The sequence below is a fragment of the Tursiops truncatus genome, chromosome 11 (assembly GCF_011762595.2).
Source record: "Tursiops truncatus isolate mTurTru1 chromosome 11, mTurTru1.mat.Y, whole genome shotgun sequence".
NCBI classification, from domain to species: Eukaryota; Metazoa; Chordata; class Mammalia; order Artiodactyla; family Delphinidae; genus Tursiops; species Tursiops truncatus.
The window spans coordinates 75,893,887-75,914,012 of record NC_047044.1 but is presented as its reverse complement, the minus strand read 5'-3'; the positions used below and the strand labels follow the sequence as shown (position 1 = coordinate 75,914,012).

The following is a 20,126-nucleotide window of genomic DNA, read 5'->3' as shown; positions in this document are numbered from 1 at the left end:
GAACTTCTAAGATTTCATGGAGTATTTTATTCATGCAGACAACTGAAAAAAAGTTACCTCAGTCTTTATATAACTTGATATAGAGGTTTACATCAGAATAGTCTTATTGGCTTTCATTTAAACCAGAATTAAATTTAACGGACATTGTGCACCAGGAGTGGAAGAATGAGGGATTGGGGGATGGAAAGTGGGGGTACAATAGAATTGCAAAGATAGTTCAGGAAAGTAGATACATATTAAAATATATCTTGAACAATCATCATTAATAATTGAGTACAGACTTGAAAGTAGTCTCAGCTTGTGTAACTCTTTCACTGATTATCTGATGTATTTTGATCAAGAATCACTTATAGTGGTGAATATAGAATACTGTTATTTTTACCATGTAAAAGATAATACCTACCTCATTGAAACTGTTGACTCTACTATACTTTAGCAAAGCAACACTTTTCCAATGTTTAAACTTTTTGCACCAGTGATCTAAATATAGCCAGACACCTCAAAGTAATCAGATAATTCTTTAAAATCTCAGAATCAAAGAAAAATTTTAGCACCTTATGACACCTTTAGTTTTCAGCCACAATGTGTTAATGGTATCTTTAAATTAAGGTTAATCATGTATTACAGCAGATTACAGATTGAAATCTACTAAAAGGAAGATGTCATTGGGTGAGCCAAAAAGTTTGTTAGTTTTTTTCCATAACATCTATACAATATTATAAGGAAACATACTAAAATCCGTAAGGTACAGGAAAAGTAGGGGTCAACGACTATCGTAGTGTGTATGCATGTGCGCGCTCAGGGATGGTACTTGAGGGCATCAGGGGATAAAAACAGTATTATAATTCTTGTTTGTCATGATGAATTTGGGTTATCATAAATAGCTTAAACTATATTAGGAGATTCAGGTAAATGGGTTAGAATGAATTTCATTAAAAATAGTTATTTTTTCTCAGATTTGTAGGCTTCAGTGGGTGAGCTTTAGTAGAAATGCACTGTGTTGAATGCTGCACTCATCAATTTGTGCAGTGGAAATGAAAATTTCTCTTCACGGTTTTCACGAGTCTTTTAATATCCAGGTTATATTTCCATGGGTTGATTGGTAGTTTTTTCTGAGATTTATTCAAAGTATTTCCTTCCTCTGTATTTCATACAGCAAGCCAAATATCAGTGTGTAGATATGCACTTTTTAAGACTAATGTTTATATAAATAACAAATCTCTGTTATTGCCAACATAAGCTCAAAGTAGCAATGTATTAAAACTATAATAATAGCAATTTTATCAAGAATGTAAAAGAAGCAGATTTTTTAAAAGTTAATCTTTCCTTTCACCAAAAATGAAAGAAATTATGTAATGAAGTTGGCAGATAGATGAAGGTGGTGTCCACAATGTAGAGACTTATAGAAACATATATTTTTTAAAAAACGTAAATGTTTATTTCCTGCTTATTTCTGGTTTTTTAATTGCTATTTTACTTATTATGTTTTTATATAAGCCTTGAGGGTTTATAACTTTTGAACATACTCAAAAGTTAAGAAAGATAATTATCTCCTAGGGGAAAAAAATGACGGAAAAGCACATTCAGAAGTAAGTTTCAGGACTTCCCTGGTGGTGCAGTGATTAAGAATCTGCCTGCCAATGCAAGGGACATGGGTTCGAGCCCTGGTCCAGGATCATCCCACATGCCACAGAGCAACTAAGCCTGTGCACCACACCTACTGAGCCTGTGCTCTAGAGCCTGTGGACCACAACTACTGAACCCACATGCCACACCTACTGAGCCCACGTGCCACAACTACTGAAGCCTGTGTGCCTAGAGCCTGTTCTCTGCCACAAGAGAAGCCACCGCAGTGAGAAGCCCACGCACCGCAACAAAGAGTAGCCCCCACTCGCCGCAACTAGAGAAAGCCCACGCGCAGCAACGAAGATCCAACGCAGCCAAAAATAAAAATATATTAATTAATTAATTAATTAATTTTTTAAAAAAGAAAGAAAGTGAGGCTTGATTTAAAAAAAAAAAAGAAGTAAATTGCAAACAGAAAACCAGTGGCGTAATACAAGTTAACTCACTTTTCCTTTTTCCTTCAATTTCTCCTCACTAAGTTTAATTGTATTTCTTAAAATTGTCGATTAATTTTATAGGGTGTAATATGAGATATCAAAGTTTTCTGAGAGGTAAAACATAATGCTTACTTTGCTCATCCATTTCTTATGATGGGCTACAAGTCCTTTTTTTATAAAGCTTTACTTTTTATTTTTTTAATTAATTTTTGTTGGAGTATAGTTGATTTACAATGTTGTGTTAGTTTCTGCTGTACAGCAAAGTGAATCAGTTATACATATATCCACTCTTTTTCAGATTCTGTTCCCATATAGGTCATTACAGAATATTGAGTAGAGTTCCCTGTGCTGTATGGTAGGTTCTTATTAGTTATCTATTTTATATATAGTAGTGTGTACATGTCAATCCCAGTCTCCCAATTTATACACCCCCCCCCCCCCCCCCCCCCCGCATAAAGCTTTAAATTTCTTTTGGTTCACTTCTTGAAAGATAAGGGGACAACTGTTGAGGTCTTGTTAGATTTGAAGGCAAGTATTAAATTACACCTCTGTTTCTTCTTTTGCCAAATCAGCTTTAATTCCAAGAAAGTGAAAGGCAACACAAGCGAAGAAATTATCCAGCTTTACTAATCGATCTTTCATTGTTGCTAGTATTGTAATGACAGCTCCAACTAAAGTCGTAGGCATTTTAAAATGATGTGTAGAATAATGGAAAAGTTTCCTCACTAACCATGTGGATAGTTCATAAATGCCTTGAGGGTAGCTTTTCATTATTCAGTTAGAATTGATGGGGAACTCAGAAACTTCTTTTTTTTTTTTTTTTTTTTTTGCGGTACACGGGCCTCTCACTGCTGTGGCCTCTCCCGTTGCGGAGCACAGGCTCCAGACGCGCAGGCTCAGCGGCCATGGCTCACGGGCCCAGCCGCTCCGCGGCATGTGGGATCTTCTCAGACCGGGGCACGAACCCGTGTCCCCTGCATTGGCAGGCGGACTCTCAACCACTGCGCCACCAGGGAAGCCCCAGAAACTTCTTTATGTTGTGGTGACTCCGTTTAGTATTTTGGAAAGATATAAGAAAGAAATGAGAAAAAGTGTGCTTCAGAGAGCCTGCACCTGAATAAAACCACCTATTGTTCACTTTAAAAATTCAGTATGCAGGCTCACTCTCCTTGGTGCTGGAAACAGAAATGAACAAGGCAAGCCCTTTCCACAAAGCCTCAGTCTGCTGAGGGGAGAAAGACATAAGTAAATCAGCATGATATGTTGCAAAAAGGGCTTGGGAAACACAGATGAGAAAAAAGCTGTGCCTGGAGGAATGCTGGTGAGGGGCAGGCTGCTGAGAAGCAGCAGAATTGGGCTTGAAGGAGGAGTGGGAGGTGCTGGTGGTCCAGAATAGGCAGTAACAGGGAGGTAGGGAAGATGATTGCATCTAGGCTGAGAGCAGGTGTGAGAAGTAGAAACAAGAGGGTAGCTGCCGTGTTTAGGGGTTTTCTGGTCTCATAATAGAGGCCAGAAGGGCTAGTGAAATGAGTGTGGGAGTAGAAGGATAGGCTTAAAAAGAAAAGGTAAGCTAAGGATAAATTGCAATGGGTTTGTGTGCCTAAGCTGTACTTTTTCCCCTGAAAACAATGGAGACTTTTTTTTTAAAGATTTTTTTAAAGTCTGAATAAAAATTAATAATCCTTATAGAAAATCAAGAAAATGCAGCAAAGAGTAGAGGATACAAAATCACTCATAGTTCTACCACCCAGAGAAAAATGCTTTGATATCTAACATTCCAGCTTGTTTTTCTCAGCTGATATTTAAAAAAAATATATGTCAGTAGCATAATGTATGGTCATTCTGCATCCTGTTTTGTAGGATTAAACATAGGTATTTTCCCATGTTATTTCAAACTTTCCATAAGCCTAATACTATCTGGCCTAAGAGGCATTTAATTAAAGCATGGAAGTGACATGATTATACATCTGTGGGTTTTAGAAAAATGACTCAGATGAAAGGAAAAACAGATGGAGCAGGGAACATGGTTAGTAAGCAACTGTTGTAGTCCAGGTGTGAAAGGAAGAGGTCCTGGACGAAGCAGAGGGTTAGGGCAAGGGAGAGAGATTGCTGAGAACTGCGTGGCTGGATGTAGAGAATGAGTCATGTTCAACTCCGAGCTTGGATGAAGAGGCAGACGGTGTACCATTTACTGAACTACAAGAGAATAGAAAGAACAACATATTTGGGGGGCAAAAAAATTAATTGGATTTAGACATAATGAATTTAAAGGACTTGTGGGATGTCCAGATAAAGATACCTAAAACAAAAATGGAATATTCTGGAGACATTATGGGTTATTGGTTAAGGATGAAAGCTTTAGAATTAAGAGATGAGTTCCAATCCCAGCCCCATTACTTCCCAGCTATGTGATCTCAGACACTGCACTTTAGTATAACTCTGCAGGCCTTGGTTGAGATGACAGACAAGAAGGAAAGTGATTGTGTTTGGAATGAGGGGAGGGAGTAGAGTTGCTGATTAGGTTACTTTTATGCTACTCAGTTTATGGTACCTGCAAGACATCCATTTGGAGATATTAATTAGGCAGATGAAATATGGATCTGGAGCTCAGGAAAGAGGGTAGGAATGTAAAAGGATGTACATAAGCATGTGATTAATATTGCCGAAATAGAATGTGTAGGAACCAGAAGAAGGCCAAGAACTGAGCCCTAGAGAGCACAAGCATAATCGAAAGGGGAACATAGAGATTTGTCTGAGAGGGGAAAGAAGAAGAGAGAGCAGTGTCATGAGAGCCACTGGGGTTGAGAGGGTGGGAGACGGTGGGGAGGTGGTATTGGTGAGCTTGTGAGGATGGTCATCATTTAGAATGTGGAACTAGAAGTTAACCTGGAGACCTAGGCCTTTACTGGCACATTATAGCTAAGTAGCTCAGTAAACCTGGGTATTCAGATTAAATACAGTGAATCTATATTGCACATATACTGTGTTCAAGTCACTGCAGTAAATTCAAAGAGGAAACTACCAGTCGAGAAGGAGGATTAAGATAAATAAATGACCATTACTTAAGATATCATGGGGTAAAGGGGAAAGGAGAGCTCAAAGATAAAGCCAAGGTTTGGAGCATGGCTGAGAGGATGAATTACCTGTTGTTAGCAGAAATGGAGAACTCAGGCAGAGTCTGGAAAGTCAGGTGCCTGGAGGTCACAGGGTACACAAAGATTCAGTATGGGTGTGAGAGAAAAGGAAAGGTCAGATCTTGAAAACACAGTGGTTGTTGTATGTAGCGTAAAAAAAAAACTAAAACAAAACAGAGTGATACAGCATAACCTGGTGGTCAGGAAGATAGGCTCAAGAGCCAGACTCTCTATGTTTGAATCCCAGCTCAGCTACTTACCAGCTATGTGGCCTTGAGCAGGTCACTTAAACATCTCTGTATCTCAGTTTCCTCATCTGTAAAATGGAGGTAATATTACCTACCTCATAACATTTTTACAAGGCATAGATCATTAAATAGTTGTAAAGTACATAGAACAGTGCCTTGAAACAATGTGAGCTGTGTTTGTTAAATAAAACATGAAATAAAAATCCTGTTTCCTCATTTGTAAATCTAGATGAATAGATTCATGACCTGAGATGTCCCTTAATAGACCAAAATTCAACATAGCTTACCTGCTGAAGATCCCAGCCCCTCTCTCTCAGTTCTATTTTAAACTAAGGTGCTCCCTTACAGGATACACAGAGATAAGTTTGCATGCCTCATGCCATGTGAGGCACTCACTACTGTGTACAAAGTTTTGACTCTGGGGAATCATCACCAGAAATATTTATGTGACCTTATTACTTTGATATTCTGCCTAGGCTTCGGATAGTTTAATTCAGTTATTGATTGTGAGTCTATATTACATTTTCTTGGTGTCTGATCTTTAATTTCTGCTAAACCCAAAGGACAGTTTAGTCTAATATATACTAAATTGGGTGTAAGAAGAGCAAAGTTCTTCTCTCTTTGCTGTCACTTCCTGTCTGATCTTGTGCAAGTAACCAAACTGTCTCAGTGCAGGCTCTTTCTCCCTCCTCCCCACCCTCTCTTAAAAGGATGTAATTTAAACCTTCAGATTAAAAGCTCTCACTTGCCTCTTCTCCTCTTTCGAATTGGGTAAACAGTATAGAGGACATAGATTTGAAAAATATTGGTGCTGGTCACAATTAGGCTTGGATTTTGCTCCCAAAGCTTCCTGAAGGATCATGTTAAAGTACCAGACTGTTTATGCTTGTGACACTATATTATGCAGCAGGGATAGGAATAATGCCTGCATGTCATAGTGGGCGTTCTCTTTTTCTTGTAATGTGAACCTGGTGATAAATTTCTTCCTGATTACAACTCTTCCCTGAGACCACGTGACCTTACTTATGGCATTATTGCATGATCTTAATAGAACACAAAATCTGTGTTTTATTCCCTTAGCTTTTCATTTTCTTGTTCCCCAGATCCAGGGGGAGTTCTCTTAGTTAAAAGGTGGTGGCAGAGTACGAACTTTGTTTTCACAGACCTGCATTGAATCCTAGCTTAGTCACTTACTAGCTGTGTGACTTTGGGCAGGTTACCCAGCCTCACTAGGACACAGCTTCCTCGTCTATAAAATGAGGGGATAACGCTACCTGCTTCATGGGAGTATTAAGAGGGTTACATTAGATAATTCATGTGAAGAACGTAGAATAGTGCCAATAAATAGTGGGAGTTGCCCCTGTCACTCACTTATGATATAACTTCCCTTGATTACCTTGCTCTTCAGTATACTGAGAAAGAATACTGGAATGAAGGTGTCTAACACAAAATTAAAGATTTTAAGTTGTGTTTTGAGATGATAGACTAATTATGTGACATTTAAATATCATTGTGATCTAATCTTTAATTATCACCTGGAACCACACTGAAGATTTTGATGTCTGTAAATACATTAAAAAATGACATATCAAAATGTTGATGCATCTCATGAATTGTGGTACAAAATCAAGTGTTTATTTCCTAAGTTGACTCATCTTGCTATGAGAGAATGGACTTTAGGGAATGCAGGGACACATACCTATACAAAACCACATCTTCCTTCTGCATGGTAGAATACAGTTAACTGATGACAGATTTGGATAGAAATTCCGCACGAGCAAGAAACATCCATTCTGGTCCTATAAAACATGATAATTTATATAGATATTATTTTAAATATAACATATGGAATATGTTATAAATATACATATGGAAAAGGCTATAAGAACTTTTAGTAGTTTTGATTCAGTGTTTTTAGGGGAAAAACTTCCTGCTTAAAATGAAATCACGTGAGAACATGTATTGAAGAGTTATAAAGCATAGTATCAATATCTGATTCCTTTTTAAACAGTTTAAGATTCTGCCCTTAAAGCATCTTTCAGGAAACAGTTACTCACTGGCATTTGTGAAATTCTTTTCAAAATATCTACTCCCCTGCTTGGGGTTTTGAGACATGTGCAGGGCGTATGGCACTAAGATTCTGAAGAGTGAATTGCTGGCTCCACACAAGCATTTTCTGCCTATACAGTTAATGAACTCTGAGAGCTGCTCTTTGTCCTGGCTCCCGCCATATGGAAGAGTCATGCCAAAAGGTCTGAAAAGACCTGCAGGAGCTGGTGACATCTGCAAGGAAGGAGGCAGAACTGACACTGCAATGCTTCATGTGCCAGTGGGTACAGTGACTAATAACTAGGCTGACCCTAACCCAAGTGAAAATGGAGCAGATCTCTACGAAAAGATTCTCAGAGGTATAAAGGTACACAGTAATAGCCTAGGAATGCATTAAGCAGAGAGGAGCAGGGGAAAATAAATTGTATAGTCTATTAGTGTAAGAGGAGTGTATCTTACTTTCTCAGTTCTGATAGTTTAGGTGTACTCTAGTATATTTTTGTTTGAGGCAATACTCTGAGAATCAGCTTTCAATAGAGTATATATTTGCAGGTAAAAAAAGAAAGAAAACCAATCCCTTTATTTTATAGAGGAATATCAAAAGTAAGATACTTTTTAAATAGCATAGTTATAATTATTTTGAAAAGTCAAGCCTGTGTATTCAGCTGCAAAAGAATCCAATGGGATTACTCATCAAATCAGTATTGTGTAACCATTATTGTTTTCCAAAGAATCACAAAAATAAATGACTTCTTAGTAAAGTGCTATTTTAAAAAATATCAGGCTACAGCCCCAATGTACCAGCAGCTTTAAAACTACTTTGTGCATTATTTAAGCATAAGTCTGATAGAGTAGTTGACCCTGTACATTATAGGTAAGTTTCAGAAACTAAACTAATTTTTTAAAATTTGGAAGCCATCATATTGTTACATCAAATATGACTGAATTTTTTATACCTGATAATTATTACTAAATGCTAAAAAGTCTGCTTTAAATAAAATTTATGTTGGAAAAATAATCAGTATATAAATTAAAATGCACATTCCATTTTTAAGTGGATAGTTGGTATTTTGTTAGTCTGTTCACTTGTAGGCACTTAATACAATCTTGGTTTTTGTTGCAAAGAAGGGTTAGAATGAGAGCCAACTATTTACTGAAGAGTTACTCAAAAATCACATACTCTCTTATGTGAATAAAATCTGATTCATTTGGGTTCTGTGTGAACTTGGGCAAGTTTCCTGGCCTCTTTGAGCCTTGGATGTCTTATTTTAAGCTCTGGAATTTTGTTTTGTTGTGTGTGTATACTACCTATAAAATAGGAATAATAATGGCACCCATTTTATAGACTTGTAAGGACCAGTCAATCTGTGTAAAATACTTTTAACAGTCTGGCATATAACAAGCAATGAGTGAATAATTGTTAGCTGTTCTTATTATGGTGATGCTATTATTGTTGTGATTAACCTAAAGAAAGGCTCCATGAGTCTGTGATGTCCTCACTTCCACCACAAAATCCCTAGTAACTTTTCACAAACCTTATATGTGAGTGATTAAACCATATGTCAGCAAGTTTACTTTGTGTTGACTTTGGCAAGGTCAGGGACCTAATGTTAGAAGACCATCTGTGTGGAAGAAATATAGCTTTTACTAATAACTGCTGGCATACCCTTGGATTTTGCAAAATATGACCAGGATACCCACAATTTGCCACGTTCAGCTAAAGTATAATTTGCGGTCAGCAAAAAGATTGTTTCTTAGAAGCTTCCTATTTAAGATCTCGTAGGATATGGAAGACCTCTGGGGTGACTTCATTGCATAGCAATAATAGACATTATGACTTATTGTTTAATGAATTCTCTGACTTACAAAAGATGTATTATTTTATCATGGCACAAAATCTGCTGGATTGTTTTCTTTAAAGATATTAGCTAGAACTAGAATTAGAATATACAAAAGAGTATAGTGGGTCAAAAAGATATCTCCACTATTAGAATAAAATGAAGGGCTTGAAAAGAATGAACTACTAATAACAACTTGGATCGATCTCAAATGCATTTTGATAAAGCAAGACTCAAAAGGCACATGCTGTGTGATTTCATTTACATGACACTCTGGAACAAGCCAGATCAACAATTACTAGGAGCTGGTGGTGGAAGAGGAGTGGGGTTGACTGCAGAGACCTAAGAAAAGTTTCGATAGAAATGTTCTGTATCTTGATTGTGGTGGTGGTGACATGATTGTAACCATTCATCAAAACTCCTAGAACTATTCACCAAAAGGGTGACTTTTACTAATTGTAAATTTCATCTCAGTAAATCTGGCTTAAAAAACCAAAACAAATGGCTGTAGTGTTGGTGCAGGTCAGTATTTCCTGTGAGTGTGTAGAACAGCATATCACTTTTTCTGAAATGTTGATGAAATTCTTATGTATTTACTTATTACACTTAATTACATCTTTGAAATTCACATTTTTAGTTCATTAAGTATTTTACTTCTCTATAAATAGTGATTGTCTAAAAATTTCTTGAAAGTTTATCAGTTTCATGGAATATACTACATATGTTTCTTAGTATTTAAGTTTTTTATATTAATCAGGATGCTACAAATAACACCAATATTACTCGACCTGGCTTAAACAATAGGAAGGAAGTTTATTGGCTTCATCTCTGTGGTTATGGGATGGCTGCTTATAGCACTCAAGACTACATGTACCCTCATTTACGTGGAGCAGCAAAGAGAGATCTCTTTTCTCATGGTTCTTCCTAAGAGTAGGGAGCCTCCTTTTCCAAAGCTGCCAGTGCATATTCCCTTGTGTCTCATTGGCCCCTGAACCTATCGCTGTATACTCCTGAGTGTGACACCATTCAGGGCTCCCCTTTTGATCTGTGGATAAGGTCAGTTTCCCCAAAGAAAGGGCTACATAGTAGGTAGACGCACTAACCAAATCTGGATACCATTAAGAGATAGCGGGGAAGGGATGCCAGGTAGGCAAGCAACAATGCTAGTACTTTACTCTGAGTTTAAGTTAAACCAAAACTTTGACTAATTATGGAATTTGACTACTACATAGTTGTTTCTTTTAAAATATTTATTTGGCTGCGCCGGGTCTTAGTTGTGGCACACAGGATCTTCGTTACTGCATGCGGGATCTTTTAGTTGCAGCATGTAGGCTCTTAATTGTGGCATGCGGGATCTAGTTCCCTAACCAGGGATCAAACCTGGGCCCTCTGCAATGAGATCGAGGAGTCTTAACCACTGGACCACCAGGGAAGTCCCGATTACTACATAGTTCTTATTTCAGTGTTTCTGAGACCACAAATTATTTAAACGTATTATATTACTTTACCCTAAAGACTTCACATAAAAATACCTCAATTCTGTAAGAAGCAACGTGGTAACTTACCACGTTAGAACATATATTGCATATAAAGCATAAAATAGATGTCATATGTGTTTAACACAATGAAGCATTTATACAACTTAATAGCATTTTATACATAGTTTAAAATGTAGCATTTACACAAATCAGACACTGGTTTAAAGTACACTTTGGTCTGCTTGGTACTAAAGTTTTTACTAAACTCTTATTATATTTCGTAGTCTCCTAGAATGAGAAAAGTATTTCAGTAAAGTAACTAGGTAGAAACAACTCTGGATGGTACACAGAGTCTGGATTTTATCCTGTCAGTGAGAAGAGTTCTATTGAAGAATTTTGGGTTTTCCTATGGGAACTAACATTAGGTGAGCAGAGCAGAGTTTTTGTTCTGTTTTGTTTTTTAATTTTATTTGTTTATTTATTTTTTGGCTGCGTTGGGTCTTCGTTGCTGTGCGCAGGCTTTCTCTAGTTGTGGCGAGCAGGGGCTACCCTTCCTTACGGAGCACAGGCTCTAGGCATGCTTGCTTCAGTAGTTGTGGCTTGGGGGCTCTAGAGCGCAGGCTCAGTAGTTGTGGTGCACAGGCTTAGTTGCTCCGTAGCACATGGGATCTTCCTGGACCATGGATCGACCCTGTGTCCCCTGCATTGGCAGGTGGATTCTTAACCACTGCTGTGCCACCAGGGAAGTCCCCAGAGCAGAGTTTTAGAAAAATTCCTCATAAGATAGTATTCAAGGTGGGTTAGAGCCAAAAAAAATAATGGAATCAGTTAATTGGGCAACTAACTATTGATTGGCCTGGGCTTGAGATAAGGTATGAGCAAAACAGGGTGGCAGTCATGAGAGCTTAAAAGATGGATGCTAAAGACAAAATGCCATGAATAGGGGTTGGTGGCTGACTGGATTTTGTGGTAGGGAACTAAGCTTAAAGTAATTTAAGTCAGCTAACTGGAAAGGGATGGAACCATTGCTAGGATGGTAAGGTTGGAGGGTGGTGGTAGAATGGAGATTTTACAGAAATGATGAGTTTGGTCTTAGATTGACAACATGTCAGAGTGGTAATAAATGTCCAGCAATAGTTAGTCATGTGAGACTGCTTCTCATTCATTCATTCAGTGATATTTTATTGAGTGCCAGTGTTTTATTGAAGCACTGCAGTAGATACAAGAGATGGAGCAGTTAACAACGAAAAAATGTTCCTGTCCTCATGGCACTAGCAAGGTTATACAAAGATATTTAAGAGTTAAGTAAATACAAACTGAAGAAATATTAAAGTCTAGATTTAATTAAAAGTAATATAGATAGAGGGAGGTGGGTGCGAGAATAGGTGAAAGATTAACAATGAGTTGATGTTGGATCTTGGTGATGGACACATGGGGGTTTGTTTTACTATTTTCTTTACTTCTATATATGATTGAAATTTTCCATAATAAAAACAGTTTTTTAAGGTAAAAAGTTCTGTGCATAGAGCTAATAATTAAACAAGATCTTTGAGAGAGTGATAAAAACATGTCCAAAGAGTAGCCTGAGAGAGGTAGGGGGAAAATGAGGAAAGTATAGTGTCTGGGAAGTAAAAAAGATAAAAGAAGTTTCAAAGAAAAGGTGGAAGATAGTGTTAATCGATACAGAGATCAAAGACGTTATCATAGATTAAATCTAGCTGTTTTCTAATTTTGTTCATTTCTGGTTGGATGTTCCTTGATGACTGAAAGGAATTGGGTACCTGAGAAGCTTAGGAAAACTTTTGATGAAACCATTTTTTTTAATCAGTTTTTTAAAAGTTTTATTTATTTGCTTGATTTTGGCTGCATTGGGTCTTCATTGCTACAAGTGGGCTTTCTCTAGTTGCTGTGAGTGAGGGCTACTGTTCATTGCGGTGCCCGGGCTTCTTATTGTGGTGGCTTCTCTTGTTGCAGAGCACAGGCTCTAGGTGCACGGGCTTCAGTAGTTGTGGCTCGTGGGCTCTAGAGAGCAGGCTCAGTAGTTGTGGCACACGGGCTTAGTTGCTCTGCGGCATGTGGGATCTTCCCGGACCAGGGCTAGAACCCGTGTCCCCTGCACGGGCAGTCGGATTCTTAACCACTGCGCCACCAGGGAAGTCCTTGATGAAACCATTTGATAATATTTATTACTTGAGAAATACTATACAAGCTTTATTTCCTGATATGTGAATATCTGTTCTGTTTTCAGGAGACTAATGAGCAAAAACTTCACAAAATAGCCAATGAACTTTTGCTTACAGAAAGAGCTTACGTCAGCCGACTTGACCTCTTAGATCAGGTAATATTTTCCCTTTCAGTATTTTATTTTTTGGCATTATACATCATTTTAACTTAGTAATTTAAGTGTTTTAGAAACTGCAAGAAGGACCTAGCCATTTTTGGCAAGTGAAAGCTACTTCCTCAAGGAGATCTCTAACATTTTCAGCTCTATCAGTGAATTCATTAGGTATAAAGTTTTCATAATTCATAAAAAACAGATTGAAGGACTCTCTGTAGGAGTCACAAAATGCATTTATCTGTGTCTTTCAATCCTAAACACTACTCTGTTTCTTGCCCACTTACTGTGATCCTGAAGGCCGTGTTAGTAAATAGGAGATTCTGATGCTGGCATGAATACATCACTGATTCTTGTCTCACTTGCTGTTGTAAATGATCTGAATTCCTGCAGTCATAGGGCCAGAAGGAATTTTGAGAGTTCGCTTGTTCGGCCTTGCATAAAACGTTCAAAACAGTGCCAGGTGTAAATATTTGTTGAATATGTGAAAAACATTTTGTACTTTCATCATGGTAGATGCTTGTGAATCATCTCAAATATACATTTGCAAAGAAAGTTTTAAAATACATCATTAAGAATAACTGTTAAACATGATGGCCTCTTAATCCTGTTTCAGTGATAAAAGATCAAGATAATTGGTAGATTGTCTGCTGATACAGACTCCTCTTATTAAAAGATAAAGTTGCCAACTTTGAGTAAATTAGTTGCAAGAAGATGTCCCGCTACCGCAGTTGGAAAAATGGAACTTCGTGGGAGCAGGCCATCCTGGGCACACCTCTTTATCAGTTCCTAGAGCAGACTACATGCCTGTTAGGGTGAGCCTTAAGGGTCCGGATTAAGACTTGTGTTCTCTGAGATAATGTGTTTGTGACTCAGATACTCATTTTCCAAAGAATTTCGCCATAAGTCAATCAATTCATGTTGGTTTGTGCCTTTGAAACAATGTTTCTCCTCATGGTGATTACAGACCTGAAACTTTTAGGTATTCCCATAGTAGAAATGTGTTTTTTCCACTTACCAAGTTGCACTTTTCTTTTTCTTTCTTTTTTTTCCATCCATATTATCTTGTCAGCTACTGTTGCTGACCTTCTAGAATTTAATCATAATTACTAAAATATCCTATTGGAGTCTCTAAGGACATAATTTGGTATCCTTTTTGCCTCTCAAGAAAATGCAATGGAGGTGAAATTAGAAAATAAACAACCATCTGGACATTATGAAAGAACAGACCTCCTTCTGCCTACATTTAACAGAATGGCAATTAAGAGGTATAGTAGCCCTACTAGAGTAGAGCTAAGACCGCAAAATTTTTTTTACTGTCTTTAAGATACCTGTTATTATGTACAAGAGAAGATATTTTGATCCTCATTTCTGAGTTTTAAGTTACCATGCATTATTATTTACTAAAGCAGGAAAACATGTGAGAACTGAAATACTCTTTTGTTCATGCATTGACCACGTATTTTTTAAGCACCTTTTCTACTGTGAGAAGTAAATCACAATGTTCTACCTCCCCAAGGAGTGTACAGTTTTAATAGGGAAAATGAGATACATGCCAACAAATTATAATAAAGGGCAATATGTAATATGTGCCATAGAAGTCACTCAAAATATAAAGAGGAGTGGAAAATACCACAGTTACTATGCATCTGTATAGTTTTCCATCTTTTAACTCTACCTATGGATAGGAAGGGTAAATCCTGTTACCCTCAACTGGAAATTCTCTGGAACAGAAAAGATTAACATCCCACAGATAGAGGCATAGCCTAGGTTAGAGTCAAAGCTTCCTAATTCTAATTCCTGGTTCTTCTTAAAGCATATACTCACTCCTACATTTCAAAAATGATTGATTTCTTGAATCACGAACTTTTCCATTTATTCAACAAAAAGTTACTAAGAACCCACTATGTGCCTTAGCACAGTGCTAGATGGTTAACCAATAACTTTGAAGTAATGTTTGCATTAATTCTCTTATTCAGGTATTTTATTGCAAACTACTGGAAGAAGCAAATCGAGGCTCATTTCCAGCAGAGATGGTGAATAAAATCTTTTCTAATATTTCATCAATAAATGCCTTCCATAGTAAATTCCTATTGCCAGAGCTGGAGAAAAGAATGCAAGAATGGTAAGAGGCATAGATAGCAAATAATATATCTAAGGCAGTCATACTAGAAGCTGTGTTATTCAGCTGTTAACTTGAAATAATAATGCTACACAGAGCTGTAAACAAACATTTACGCAAAGTTTTTATGTTAAAGATCACTGAAAGACCGTGTGGTACATTTTTGTCTTTAGTTGAAAAAGGTTTCATCTCTCCTTTCCAAGCTATAGTTTGATTAGTGGAGACAAGATATTAAGGGTAATCTGGAGCTTCAAGATTTCCAAGAGTAAAGCATCTCTCTTTACTGTGTTATTCCTAAACTCCCTGTAAAAAGGTGCTTTTTCGCTTTCTCTCAATCTCACAGCAAAGTGGATCTGACAAAGCACAGGGTACGTGTAGAAAGTGATTACTTCATTTGGAGTCCTGTTAATTCACTCATTCTATAAGAAATCTTAACAACTTGTTTCTATGTTTTATACAGGGAAACTACCCCTAGAATTGGTGACATCCTTCAGAAATTGGCCCCATTCCTTAAGATGTATGGAGAATATGTGAAGGGATTTGATAACGCAATGGAATTGGTTAAAAACATGACAGAGCGTATTCCCCAGTTCAAATCAATAATTGAAGAAATTCAGGTAATAGGACTCTTTTGTTCAAGGCTATAATTACTTTTTCTGTACAAATCATAAGGTCTTCTAGATCTAAAATTTAGATTGAGAGATTTGAGACACCTGGCCAAATTCCATTCTGGTCTGAATTATGCAGAAATCATCTCTGCAAAGTTAAAATATTTATTGAGCACGTGCAATATACTGAACAGTGAATTCTCCATTTGCTTTTGAGGCAAGGAAAGTCTGGCTTTATCAGGGTCCACATTAATTTACAAAGTAAGTTCCCATTCAGCTCTGTGTCTCTCTTGCTTGCTTTCAGAGGTTGAGATGTTGGAATGACTATAAATGAATGTAAAGAATGATTGCTATAAACCCTGACATTTTAGAAACATAATTACAGTTGATCCTTGAACAACGTAAGGGTTATGGGTGCTGATCCCCTGTGTGTTTGAAAATCCCAGTATAACTTTACTGTCAGCCCTCCATATCTGTGGTTATGCCTCATGGATTCAACCAACCATGGATTAGTACTGTAGTACGCGTTTACTGAAAAAAAAAATGTGCATATAAGTTGACCTGTGCAGTTCAAACCCATGTTCAAGGATCAAATGTATTCTGTTTTATTTCATTTTGGGGTGTTTTTTTGGTCATTTTATATATGTGTCCTGACTTTTAAAATTTCATCAAACCTGGATAATACATTTTAATAGTATCATAGTAATTTCTGTTTGATTCTCTAGTCAAAACTTTTAATCATTTCTTCTTTGCTGAAGTTTAAATATTGAAAAGGAATTCTTTAGATCACATAAGGTTATTTGGGTGGGGATTCTTTTTTTTTTTTTTTTAAGATGTTGGGGGTAGGAGTTTATTAATTTATTTTTGCTGTGTTGGGTCTTCGTTTCTGTGCGAGGGCTTTCTCTAGTTGTGGCAAGCGGGGGCCACTCTTCATCGTGGTGCGCGGGCCTCTCATTATTGTGGCCTCTCTTGTTGCGGAGCACAGGCTCCAGATGCGCAGGCTCAGTAGTTGTGGCTCACGGGCCTAGCTGCTCCGTGGCATGTGAGATCTTCCTGCACCAGGGCTCGAACCAGTGTCCCCTGCATTAGCAGGCAGACTCCCAACCACTACGCCACCAGGGAAGCCCCTGTGTTACATAAATATTTTTATATGTTTTTTAAACTCATTAATATAGTGATATGATTACTGTTTTGTACAATTTTACGTCTTTTAAAGAAGTTAAGAGAATATTAAAAAATATCTATACGCAGATCAATGTGATGCTGACAACATCAACAAAAGAAAAGACAAAAACCACATGATCATCTCAGTAGATGCAGAAAAAGCATTTGATAAAATGCAACATCCATTCATGATAAAAACTCTTACCAAAATGGGTATTGAAGGAACATATCTCAACATAATAAAAACTATTTATGAAATACCCACAGCCAGCATAACACTCAATGGTGAATAGCTTGAAAGCCTTCCCACTAAAATCTGGAGCAAGACAATGATGCCCATTCTCACCACTTCTATTCAACATAGTATTTGGAAGTCCTAGCCACAGCAATCAGACAAGAAAAAAGAAATAAAAGGTATCCAAATTGGAAGAGAAGTGGTACAATTGTCATTATATGCAGATGACATGATGCTGTATATAGAAAACCCTTAAAGACTCCACACAGAAACTACTAGAAACTGATAAATGAATTCAGCAACATAGCAGGATACAAGATTAACATACATAAATCTGTTGCATTTCTTTACACTAACAATGAAATATCAAGAAGGGAAAGTAAAAAAATAATTCCTTTTAAAATTGCAGCCAAAAAAAAAAATACTTAGGAATAAAACCTGACAAAGGAGGTAAAAGACTTATATTCTGAGAATTATAAAACATTGATAAAGGAAATTGAAGATGATTCAAAGAAATGGAAAACTATCCCATGCTCTTGGATTGGAAGAATTAATATTGTTAAAACAGCCATACTACTGGAAGTAATCTACAGGTTTAATACAATCCCTATCAAAATACCCATGACATTTTTTACAGAGCTAACACAAATAATCCTAACATTTATATGGAACCATAAAAGACCCAGAATTGCCAAAGCAATCCTGAGGAAAAAGAACAAAGCTGGGGGCATAACCCTCCAAGACTTCAGACAGTACTATAAAGCCACAATAATCAAAACACTGTGATATTGGTATAAAAACAGACACGTGGATCAGTGGAACAGAATAGAGAGCCCAGAAATAAACCCACACACCTATGGTCAGTTAATCTTCGACAAAGGAGACAAAAATATACACTGGAGAAAAAACAGTCTCTTCAGCAATTGGTGTTGGGAAACCTGAACAGCTGCATGTAAATCAATGAAGTTAGAACATACCCTCCCACCATACACAAAAATAAATTCAAAATGGCTTAAAGACTTAAATATAAGACATGACACCATAAAACTCCTAGAAGAGAATATAGCAAAACATTGTCTGACAGAAATCGTACCAATGTTTTCCTAGGTCAGTCTCCTGAGGCAATAAAAATAAAAGCAAAAATAAACAAATGGAACCTAGTCAAACTTATAAGCTTTTGCACAGCAAAGGAAACTGTAAGCAAAATGAAGAGACAGCCTATGGACTAGGAGAAAATATTTGCAAGTGGTACAACCAACAAGGGCTTAATTTCCAAAATATACAAATGGCTCATACAACTCATAACAAAAAAGCAAACAACCCAGTCAAGAAATGGGCAGATGACCTAAATAGACATTTCTCCAAAGAAGACATACAGATGGCCAAAAGGCACATAAAAAGATGATCAACATCACTAATTATTAGAGAAATGCACGTCAAAATTACAGTGAGTTATCGTCTCACACCAGTCAGAATGGCCATCATTTAAAAGTCTACAAATAAATGCTGGAGAGGATGTGGAAAAAAGGGAACCCTCCAACACTGTTGGTGGGAATGTAAATTGGTGCAGCCACTATGGAGAATAGTATGGAGGTTCCTTTAAAAACTTAGAGTAACCATATGATCCAGCAATCCCACTCCTGGACATATATCCAGAGAAAACTCTAATTCGAAAAGATACATGCACCCCAATGTTCATAGCAGCACTATTTACAATAGCCAAGACACGGAAGCAACTTAAATCTCCATCGACAGTTGAATGGATAAAGAGGATGTAGTATATATACACAGTGGAATACTACTCAGCCATAAAAGTGAATGAAATAATGTCATTTGTAGCAACATGGATGGACCTAGAGATTATCATACTAAGTGAAGTAAGTCAGAAAGAGAAAGACAAATACCATATGACATCACTTACGTGTGGAATCTAAAATATGACTCAAATGAACTTATTTATGAAACAGAAACAGACTCAAAAACATAGAAAACAAGCTTATGGTTACCAAAGAGGAAAGAGGGGTGTGGGAGGGATAAATTAGGAGTTTGGGATTAGCAGATACAAACTAGTATATGTAAAATAGATAAGCAACAAGGTCCTACTGTATAGCACCAGGAAATATATTCAATATCCTGTGATAAACCACAATAGAAAAGAATATGGACAGAGAATATATATGTGTAACTGAATCACTTTGCTGTACACCAGAAACTAACACAACATTGTAAATCAACTATTCTTCAATTTGAAAAAAGAAAAATGTCTACAAATATTTTTTTTGGGGGGGGTTTTGCTATGCGCGGGCCTCTCACTGTTGTGGCCTCCCCTGGACGCGCAGGCTCAGCGGCCATGGCTCACAGGCCCAGCCGCTCCGCAGCATGTGGGATCTTCCTAGACCGGGGCATGAACCCGTGTCCCCTGCATCGGCAGGCGGACTCTCAACCACTGCACCACCAGGGAAGCCCTACAAATATGTTTTTAACCCATATATTTACCATTTCTGGAATAAGTTCCTTTCAGCATGAAAATGATGTGTTTCTTGTGAGGCAGAGTGAATAGCAATGAATTTTCTTGGGCTTTGTTTATTTGGAAAATATTTTTTTCTTCACTATTGAATGATAGCATTGCTAGACACAGAATTCTTGGCTGATAGCTTTTTTCTTTCAACAATTTGAATGTCATTTCACTGTTTTCTGTCCTCCCTTGTGTCAGATGAGAAGTTAGCCCTTAATTGTATTGACAGTCTCCTATATGTAATGAATCACTTTTCTCTTGCTGCTTTCAAAGTTTTCTCTTTGTTTTTGGCTTTTAGCAGTTTGAAAATGATGTGGATCTTTTTTGTATTTATTCT

General features: G+C 37.2%; 1 protein-coding gene across 11 annotated transcripts in view; it reads left to right on the top strand.

The window, feature by feature from the left end:
• Positions 1-20,126, top strand: part of FGD4 (FYVE, RhoGEF and PH domain containing 4) — a 223,005-nt gene that overhangs the window by 164,015 nt on the left and 38,864 nt on the right. For 8 of the 11 annotated variants that reach the window (XR_012324456.1, XM_019935480.3, XM_019935471.3 and 5 more), the window contains 3 exons: positions 13,059-13,148; positions 15,125-15,270; positions 15,728-15,884. Coding sequence is in view for 10 of the 11 variants with exons in the window: in XM_019935480.3 (XP_019791039.2) it covers positions 13,059-13,148; positions 15,125-15,270; positions 15,728-15,884 (393 nt within the window). In the remaining variant the exon portion in view is untranslated. Of the gene's footprint in view, positions 1-13,058; positions 13,149-13,761; positions 13,892-13,938; positions 13,961-15,124; positions 15,271-15,727; positions 15,885-20,126 lie in introns of those variants that run through there. The other 3 variants (XM_073788861.1, XM_019935485.3, XM_073788862.1) reach the window with 3 other exon arrangements.